Genomic DNA, 10,332 nt, shown 5'->3' with positions numbered 1-10,332 from the left:
TTCAATTTGGGTTTAATATGATAATATGACAGACAACGCAAGTTTTTTGAGCACAGACAGAAGGTTAATACAGAATACAAAAAGTAGAAAGTTGTATCAGAGACACGACCGCACAATCAATGTAGAATTACGTATTAGAGTGCAGAATCGTAATTATAGGTTTCTTGCCTTTAAACATTTTTCGAATATGATTTTTAACATTTATCAATTCACGCGCCAGATGACAAATAGCCGAAATGTAGGCAATTAACTGTGTATAAAAAGTTTCCAACAGTGCCTGACGAAATTCATTTTTGCCTTTCTCGTACAACTAAGTTGTACCGAAAGGCTATCATTTCACTCCGAAAACGAACTTTTTATAGAAGTCTCTGAGACCCATAGTATTATATACCAATCGACTCAGCTCGACGAGCTGAGCACATATCTGTCTGTCCTTTTTTTTTTTTTTTTTTTTTCTTCCTAAACAATGGAGGGGGAATCTGCTCAACAGACATCCTGGGTTGACCATATCTGTCTGTCCGTGTGTATGTATGTGTGTATGTGTGTGTGTGTATGTGTGTGCACAAAAGCTATAAAAAACATTAGACAACTTTTCGTATAGTAATCCTTAACCGATTTTCTCGCAACAAGTTTCATTCGACAGGGGACAAAGCCTTGTTGATCACTATTGAATTTTATAAGGATCGGTCATTGCGTTTCAAAGTTATTAAGAAAATGGTACATTGGACCATATAAACCCCATATAAGGTTGGTGTCTTAACTAAATGCGAGAAAGGCACCACCAACGCTAGGTGGATTAATCTGGGTTTTTAATGAGTTATTAGCCCATACCTCCTGACCAGTTTTCGTGACGGTCTCAAATTTGTTTCTGCAGAATGACCCCCCCATATTTTCCCGAAGAACGTATTCTACGTCAAAAATTCAATGCTACAACCCGCAGTTTCCTGTTTGTCATAATGACAAATATTTGCCAAGTTTATCCGGACATCTATCAAACGGATTAGAGAACGACATGGATATAAGGCTGAGTTGACCAATATTTGTCATCTTGGCAAACAGTGTACTGATAGCTTAAGGATATGTGCATGAATATAAATTCAAAATAACAAAATTAAATTACAATGAATTAAATACAATTAATCATGTATACTAATCGTAACCCTCCTTAGGCGTGCGGTTAGAGAGTGGCTGGGTTCGATTCCCGGTGTCGGTCTAGGCAATTTTCGGATTGGAAATTGTCTCGACTGCCCTGGGCATAAAAGTATCATCGTGCTAGCCTCATGATATACGAATGCAAAAATGGTAACCTGGCTTAGAAAACTCGCAGTTAATAACTGCGAAAGCGCTTAATGAACTATAAGCTGCGAGGCGGCTCTGTCCCAGTGTGGGACAGTTAATAACTGCGAAAGCGCTTAATGAACTAAGGTACCCCGGGGCAAGTGGGACCTAAAAAAACGCTAGTTCAGCAAAATTGTTAACGCATACTTAGAAAACAAGGTATTTCAGGACATTAACCACGAATACATCATTATATGCTTCAGTTGTTGAAGTGTAGAAGTGTTGTAAGTTATTTATTCAGCTACAAACGTTTTTGGTAGTGACAAAAATAAATTTACCTGTGGGACCCACTTACCCCTTCAAACGGGGCAAGTGGGACCTATTCTGCTTTATACTTTCGAACGAAACTAATTTGAAGAATGTAGATATAATGTTCATGTTATTTCTAAGTCGTAGTTTTTCAGATCATAGATGGAGGTTTATTGTTTGTCAGACTTTTGTTTTTGCAAAAAGAAAGGGATTACAATGTTAGCAGACATAAAAACAAGACAACAACCGGTTTACTGCTTATTTGGCTGTTGCCTGGCTTTCCATTAGCTTACTTTCTGACCAAATGTGTTAGATGGAAAGAATAAGCAAATTTTTGTTCACTTTTCGAATAAATGTTTCTCTGTTTAGAACACAAAGTATTACATAAAACAGAACTTTAAAAGGAACGTTTTTATTCAGGCGATGCGCAGTGTTGTAAATTTGTAATAGAACATAGTGGACAATTTATGTCTTAAGCACTTTATTTATCTGAAAATCTGTAAATCTGATGCAAAGTTTGAAAATAACAAAACACAAGACAAAACCTGTTGATCTATTGTAGAATAAATAGATTATTTGTACTGTAAACGAAAAATTTCGCATAGCTACAACCATTGCTCTTTTCCATGCGGGAGATAATTTTCAGAAAGTAAAATCAACTGTACACTACTTTTTAACAACGAAACCAACGATATCAACTGCATTTGATTCAGATCCATATGATATAGACAGAGCCTAAAATATTCATCTTCATGAAGCAACTTCGGTCCGAATTTTGACAAACATCGCATGAATATTCAAAACATAGAATGACATAGTCAGACGACTACTCCACGAACTCATTCATTCGACTGTCACTGAATGTGTTTACTATGTGCAAAAAAATTCATAATTATCATTGTTTATGTTGATGTTTACCGCTGAAAGTGCCTCGCGGGTGAAAATCGGATTCAGTCCTGTGTGATAAATCACTTTACTCATTTGAAACGTGTTCAGATTTCAGATAATTTATCAATTTGTAAAATGTGCATAAATATTCAATGACTAATATTCAACTGAATATTGACTGTTCAGAGCCGACTATGAATGTGTCGAAAGTGAACTGACAAATGAAGAAAAATGGACTTCACTAAAAATTTTCGATTATTTTACACTCTGGATATATAAATGCCGAAGTTATTTTTCACTAGACAACAATCTAAAAACAAGTGAAATGGCTCTATCGAAAATGTTGTTCAAATATGTCCCACTTGCCCCATGTATGTTAAAACTCAAGGGCAAGTGAAAATTGCAGATTTTGGCTTTAATCAAAACATTTAAATCGTTTTCGATGCCACACAATTATTAATATGCTCAAAATATTCACTTTCCACATCAATGATGAATTTAGAAACGACTATTTTGTTGGAAATCCATTTAATTAGAATAAAAGTAATAGTTTTTGCCGGTAGTTTAAAGTCATGATTAAGCAATACCATTAGTATGGTGCCGCAAATGGTTTTGATTCCAAATATTTTTGTGTCAGGTGAATTCGTTGATAGTTCTGCTTCATCTTTCTAGAACATTATTACCATTAAAAACATTCACCGATTAATCGGCAGCCATAGTACCCACTTACCCCGTATTTTCACTTGCCCCGGGGTACCTTATAAGCTGCGAGGCGGCTCTGTCCCAGTGTGGGGATGTAATGCCAATAAGAAGAAGAAGAAGACTAATCGTAACAATATTGCTGCCTTAATGAGTAATTGAAAAGTAACCATATAGAATCATGAATGAACTAAATAACTAAAATGCATCCGATATTAATATGTATGCTCCGAAGTTTATTGAATAGTTCATATCGCTTCTTTATTGACTTTCCATTACTACTGAAACTGTTGATTGATAGTAAGTCAATCTCTTAACCTCACGTCACGTTTTGCAAGCCGCAAAAAATGTTAATTGTAACATTCACATGGACCCTCTCTCGGGTGGTATAAATACAACGACGATCGAAAGTTTACAACCTACATGTGGAAAATTATTCATACGAATTAGAATTCAATCCGAAGGGGTTAAGGAAAGGCTTCGATTTAATTACCTTTTAGTTCAGCACTCGGTGTCATCGCGATTGGTTCGAAAGCCCATCAGTTTCAAACAACATACCGTACTCGTCAGTTGAAAACATTGAAAGTGCAGTGAAAAAGTGTATTATGAGCCGTTGTCAGAAATCTAACGATTGTTCCGGTTCTAACCGATTATGTACAGGTAACACTATTGAAGAGATTCAATTGTGCGAATTTATTGATATATTTTTCGTGCAAATCTTCTGGTATATTCAAATGCTTTGAACTTCAACAAAAACTGACATAGTGAATTATTAATGGATAACATTGAAATCTCTCAAGGCCTCAGATTTTAAGTGAAGTAGTTTTTACTGTTTCTAGCCGTTTTAATTTTTTTTTATTAATTTAAATTATTTAAATTATTAATTTTTTTTAATTAATTGGGGGCCCTCCTTAGCCGTGCGGTAAGACGCGCGGCTACAAAGCAAGACCATGCTGAGGGTGGCTGGGTTCGATTCCCGGTGCCGGTCTAGGCAATTTTCGGATTGGAAATTGTCTCGACTTCCCTGGGCATAACAGTATCATCGTGTTAGCCTCATGATATTACGAATGCAAAAATGGTAACCTGGCTAAGAAACCTCGCAGTTAATAACTGTGGAAGTGCTTAATGAACACTAAGCTGCGAGGCGGCTCTGTCCCAGTGTGGGGATGTAATGCCAATAAAAAGAAGAAGAAGAAGCCGTTTTAATTGTACGACGATATTGTACAACGGTAGTTTAATTTAGTCAAACAGTTAAATTGAGAAAATGGTGTCCGCCTTTTTCTTCCAACGGTATGGAGTTATCAAGCACAAACGAAAAACTGCCCTTTACGGTATATCTTGAAGTTAATTACTCGCGTCCTGATGCGGGATCACCAAACCACTGCTTCAGAAGGTTTGCATCCCCAGTAGCGTATTTTTAGCTATAGATCCTCTAAACAAATAATCATCAGGTAGTGATTCATTTTTTTAGGATTGAGTTTCTAATTACGTTTTTGTTTTCTGTTCTACCAAATCTCTAAAGTGCGGCAACTATACTGACGTGGCATTTTACCCGGATTTACCCTATGTACAGCACATGTTCCCGAAATGGCGTGATAGGCATGATAACCCTACAGAACAAGTCGGCATCAACATTTCAAAAGGGCGAAACTGCTTTTGTAAACAAGAGCTTCTCACGTCGCTGGTGGGCTAATTTGAGCCCACCCACGCAATCCAACACCACTGATGGAAGCAGCGAATCCTCTTCTTTCATTCAATTGCTCTGGATTGCGTGGGTGGGCACAAATCAGCCCACCAGCAACGTGAGAAGCACTTGTTTACAAAAGCAGTTTCGCCCTTTTGAAATGTTGGTGTCGAAGTCACGTTTGCGGAAACCCCAGCAGAATCCGAGTATCAACCTTGGTTATTATTATTATATATTTTTTCAAATTGTGTGGTACCCCTTCAGAACTTTGCATAGCTGGAGATACCCCCTACTTTGTTTCCTAATAAAACATAGAACTAAAAGCTCAAATGGCTTCTATAAAACAGCATTATTCATTTTTTTTATTAGAGGGCGCTGGCTCACCTCTGATATCATTCAATTCGACATTTTTTTTTTTTTTAATTTACATCGGGTTTCTGACGCTACATTAAGGTGCCTCCCCGTGTATAACACACCGTGTTATTTTTTCTATCTTTTCTCTCTTTGTAGCATTGTCACCTCGTAATTTTGGAGCGGTGTACTTCGATTGGCATTTGTTTGATGTAACTGTAAATGTATCAGCATTTACATTGCGAGTAAACACGCGCCGGTGATACTTTTTCAAAGTCATATTTGTTGTAGATAAAAAAATAAGCATTCAATGATGAAAATGATGACGATTTGATGTTTGTTCGTGCTTCCCGTATCACCTTAAGGATTTATATACATTACATAGCATTTAAAATTTGGATCTTGGTTTTCAAAGGGTAGCATGTAAATAGAAAAATAAAGGTGTTTTCAAACAATGAAACAGTTTTTGAAAATTTTAGTCTTTTGGTTCAAGACCATGATGTAGGTGGCTGGATTCGATTCCCGATTTGGTTCAGGAAATTTTAATAGCTTTCTCCAGAGCTCCAGCCTCAAGATATTATTGAATGCAGAAGTAATAGCCATGCAGATATTTATCATTGAAGTGCCTAATGAACACTAAGATGCTATGAGACACTAATGGGGGAGAATATGATGCCGAGAAGAAGAAAAAGAATTTTCGGAATTCTGATATTTTTATTAGTTTCAGTTTTGAGAATATGGGATTCCGAGTGAAACTTTGGAAATCCTAATTTGAATTTTGATGAGACTTTTGAAAATTAAGAATCTTTGGATATTAAATAAAATTATAATATGTAGTGCGATGTGCATCATGACTCAGCGAAAATACGGATTGCTGCAAAGCAGATCATGCTGGGTTAGAGGCCTAGAGAAGGGCCTATATACACAATATGGATGGATGCCCATACATAATATTGATTGCTTATATTATTTTTCATTCATAAATCGATGTAGCTGAACTACTTTTTACACAGAGGCTTCTGTTATGCGGTAGGCTGATAACGTAAAGATTTTTGTTTCAATTTTAAAGAGAATTAGTGTAACACGTGTAATGTGATGTATCGTGTTAGAAAATTTGTCCCACAAATAGAGGTAATAGCTCTATTGTCCCACAACGTGCACTTTTCAGTTATTATTATGGCTGTATTCATTCTCTTTTACAATACCTCATAATCGTATGGGGTCATGCTAGCAAGTCCAATATAAGAAAACTACAAGTCCTACAGAATAGATGCCTAAAAATTATAATTCAACTGCCGCAATTGTATCCTACGCCTACCAGTCAACTCTAGACAAACGGTTATCATAGTATCCTTTCACTTCGCGGATTATGCAAGTTACATACTTGTTTATTTGTGTATGACATGCTAAAATATCAAAATTTACACTACAATATCACGCTTACTACTATGAGTCACGAGCATAACACTCGATCCGCAAATAATTTATTACGTTCGAGAGCATCAACTTGTCTGGGTCAAATGCGTATCTCTTCTACGGTCCATCTTCATATAATTTACTACCAGAATTTTTGAAAAACATAAAAAATCTTCTCTTATGCAAAACCAGATCAAAACTATATTTCAAATCAAAAACAAATGATTTCTTGTTATATATCAGTGAGAAATTTCAAAATCCAACAGGTTTGTAATTTCAAGCGTCTCCTTGTTTTTTTTGTAGCATTTATTCTTTAACACTCAAATTGTCGAGCAAATTGTTAGAATTCAAGAGAATATTCCTTCAAATCTTCACGAGTAAGGACGGATTTTTTTAACTGAATTTCCATGAGGAATTCTTCTGAGTTTCTTTTTTAAGAATTCCCTGAAGTGATTCGGAAGAATTTACCGTGAAATACATACCTGAAGAAACTTCCACAAGATTTTCTGAAGAAATTTCTGGAAGAATTTGTAAAGAAACTTCAGGATAAACTCCTGTTGGATTTTTAGGAAGAATTCCTAGAGAAACTCCTAAAAAGTACGGAGGAATCGGGTTTTTGAGCAGAGAAAAATATGAGGTTTCTTAAAGTTTAACATAAAGAGCATGCTTTTCTGATCTCCAACATATTTTTATTTTGTTTGTAAACCTTTTATTTACATGTTTGTAAAGCAAACAATAAGCCATTTCAATCGATAGAATGGCACTAACATTCATAAAATGACAGTTGGCCCATGCAGCATAAGAATAAATTTTTAGTCATATATAAATTTAAAATGCATATTAAAAATAGTTCTGGGACTCCAAAAATTCTGAAAAATTGGCTTAGTTTTTCATGCAGATTCAGAATATGTAAAAACATATATACCCCTAAACAACCCAATTGCTGCTGGAACATCTAAAGTATTTTCTGAAGGAACTTCCAGATAAACCAGAAACTTCCGGGTGATACGCTAGTTCCATTAGCATGGAACTTGCGGAGAACTTGCAGGAGTGAAAATTCCAGAGGGATTTTCTGGAGGAATTACTGATGGATATTCCCGAAGAATTCGTGAAGGATTTTTCTGAGGAATTCCTGAGCAATTACTGAAAGGATTTGCAGTGGAGCTCCTGAAGAAATTTTTGAAGAAACTTTCGTAGGAATTTCTGGACAACTTTTGGAGGAACTTCCTGAGGTATTGTTGCAGGAATTTTCGAAAAATTCCTGGAGAAAATAACAGAGAAATTCCGGAGTTTAATTTCAGAGATATTATTGAAGAATCTTTCGGCAACATTCTTGGAGAATCATCAAGAGGAATCCCTGGAGAAACTTCCGAGGGATTTTTGAAGAATGAGGTTTCTTAAAGTTTAACATAAAGAGCATGCTTTTCTGATCTCCAACATATTTTTATTTTGTTTGTAAACCTTTTATTTACATGTTTGTAAAGCAAACAATAAGCCATTTCAATCGATAGAATGGCACTAACATTCATAAAATGACTATTGGCCCATGCAGCATAAGAATAAATTTTTAGTCATATATAAATTTAAAATGCATATTAAAAATAGTTCTGGGACTCCAAAAATTCTGAAAAATTGGCTTAGTTTTTCATGCAGATTCAGAATATGTAAAAACATATATACCCCTAAACAACCCAATTGCTGCTGGAACATCTAAAGTATTTTCTGAAGGAACTTCCAGATAAACCAGAAACTTCCGGGTGATACGCTAGTTCCATTAGCATGGAACTTGCGGAGGAATTGCAGGAGTGAAAATTCCCGAGGGATTTTCTGGTGGAATTACTGATGGATATTCCCGAAGAATTCGTGAAGGATTTTTCTGAGGAATTCCTGAGCAATTACTGAATGGATTTGCAGTGGAGCTCCTGAAGAAATTTTTGAAGAAACTTTCGGAGGAATTTCTGGACAACTTTTTGGAGGAACTTCCTGAGGTATTGTTGCAGGAATTTTCGAAAAAATTCCTGGAGAAAATAACAGAGAAATTCCGGAGTTTAATTTCAGAGATATTATTGAAGAATCTTTCGGCAACATTCTTGGAGAATCATCAAGAGGAATCCCTGGAGAAACTTCCGAGGGGATTTTTTGAAGAATTTCTGAACGAATGCCTACAGTAGTTTCGAGAGGCATTTCTGGAAGAACTGGTGGAGGAAGTCGTGAAAGAAACAATTTGTGGAGGAACGACTGGAGGTATTTCCGACGGAATTCTTCGAGGATCCTACTAGAAATTTCTGGACGAACTTATGGAGGAGCTCCTAGAAATATTTCTAAACGAATTTCTGGAGAAATTTTCTGAAAAATATCTGAAGGAATTTGCGGACGAATTGCTGGAGGAACTTCAGGAGGAGTTTCAGAAAGAATTCCAGAAAGGACTTTACTGGAGAAATTCTTAGAAGGATTCTCAGATAAAAATCTATAAGAGTTTCCAAAGATATTTCTAGATTATATACCAAAGGAATTCAAGGAAGAATTCAACGAGATAGTGTAATGAGTGTCCCCTGAACTTTCTACTGAGTCTTTAAAAAAACTCTGACGGATTTTTTTATGAAATTTCTCTGATTTTTTTTCATCAAATTATTTACGTAGCAATTGTGAGAAATAGCCATTCAACACCAGAACAATTTCAATTTCTTGTCGACATTCGTAAGAATTTTCGTTCTTGGAAACTAAAGAAAATTTACTGAGAAAATTGAAAATAATTTTCTTTTGAAATTTATAACTTTCTGTAAAACTATGGTACATGGAAAATCCGAAGAGACATCCCTAAAATTTCAAATACAAATCACGAAAATTTAGACAAATTTCTTGTGGAAATGACATAGAATTCATTGTGGGAGTTCAGATGATTTCCCCGCAAGAACTAAGACGAATTCTTGTGGAAATTGAGATGAATCTCCCATTTAAATTTTGGAGTAATTCCTTTATTTGCCCATACGGAAATTATTATAAATTTCCAAGATAATTTGAAAAGAATTTTCGATTTCAATTCTCTTGAATTTTTACGAGAAATTCCCCAGAATTTTCATGGGAAATTCTCCTTATTTCACGGGAAATTATTTTTTAAAACGATTTTTCACTAAAAATTATTTCTAAAACTCACAAAAAATTCAAAGAGTTCTTCAAAATCTATTCTCATTCTCGACGGGTATTCTGGAAATACCGATTACACAGAGAAACAGACGTCTTACTCATCGTTCCATCGTTCACCTTTTTAACGGTTGATATTTTTTTTGTAGGTGGTTAATCGGCACCCTATGGTGCTTCGACGGATTTTGCTTGTATTTGACTTTTGCGCACCACCGCCATTTGGTTGCGACTTGGCCACGCTCAGTGATTTTAGTATTGAATTCCGGAAGCAATGCTTCCGTGACGATGATTTTGATTGCATTTTGCTCTGTTTCTCTGTGCCGCTTTGTCTGTTTCTCTGTGCCGAAAAGATCAGATGAATTATGAAGAAATAAAAAAAAATGTTCTAGCCCAACAGTTGAATAGATTTAAGAGACACGTCGAAAATGTCATCGCTACCTACGAAAAATTTAAACGAATGCTGAAATAGCAAATTTTTGAACCATCATACAACTAAAAAAAGCACGTTTGACGTCTAAAATGTGTTGCAGTTATAAACCTTATCAACCGGCTAGTGTAAATGTGTT

At 35.6% G+C, this 10,332-nt stretch overlaps 1 protein-coding gene across 1 annotated transcript in view; it reads left to right on the top strand.

The window, feature by feature from the left end:
* Positions 1-3,607: 3,607 nt before the first annotated feature.
* Positions 3,608-10,332, top strand: part of LOC134224897 (acyl-CoA synthetase short-chain family member 3, mitochondrial) — a 29,980-nt gene continuing 23,255 nt past the window's right edge. Inside the window, exon 1 of the mRNA XM_062704544.1 lies at positions 3,608-3,834. Within this exon, the coding sequence (XP_062560528.1) occupies positions 3,780-3,834 (55 nt within the window). The 5' untranslated portion in view covers positions 3,608-3,779. The remainder of the gene's footprint in view (positions 3,835-10,332) is intronic.

The sequence above is a fragment of the Armigeres subalbatus genome, chromosome 3 (genome assembly GCF_024139115.2).
Source record: "Armigeres subalbatus isolate Guangzhou_Male chromosome 3, GZ_Asu_2, whole genome shotgun sequence".
Classification (NCBI taxonomy): domain Eukaryota; kingdom Metazoa; phylum Arthropoda; class Insecta; order Diptera; family Culicidae; genus Armigeres; species Armigeres subalbatus.
The sequence above is the reverse complement of the archived record's forward strand: the minus strand, read 5'-3'. Positions and strand labels throughout refer to the sequence as shown.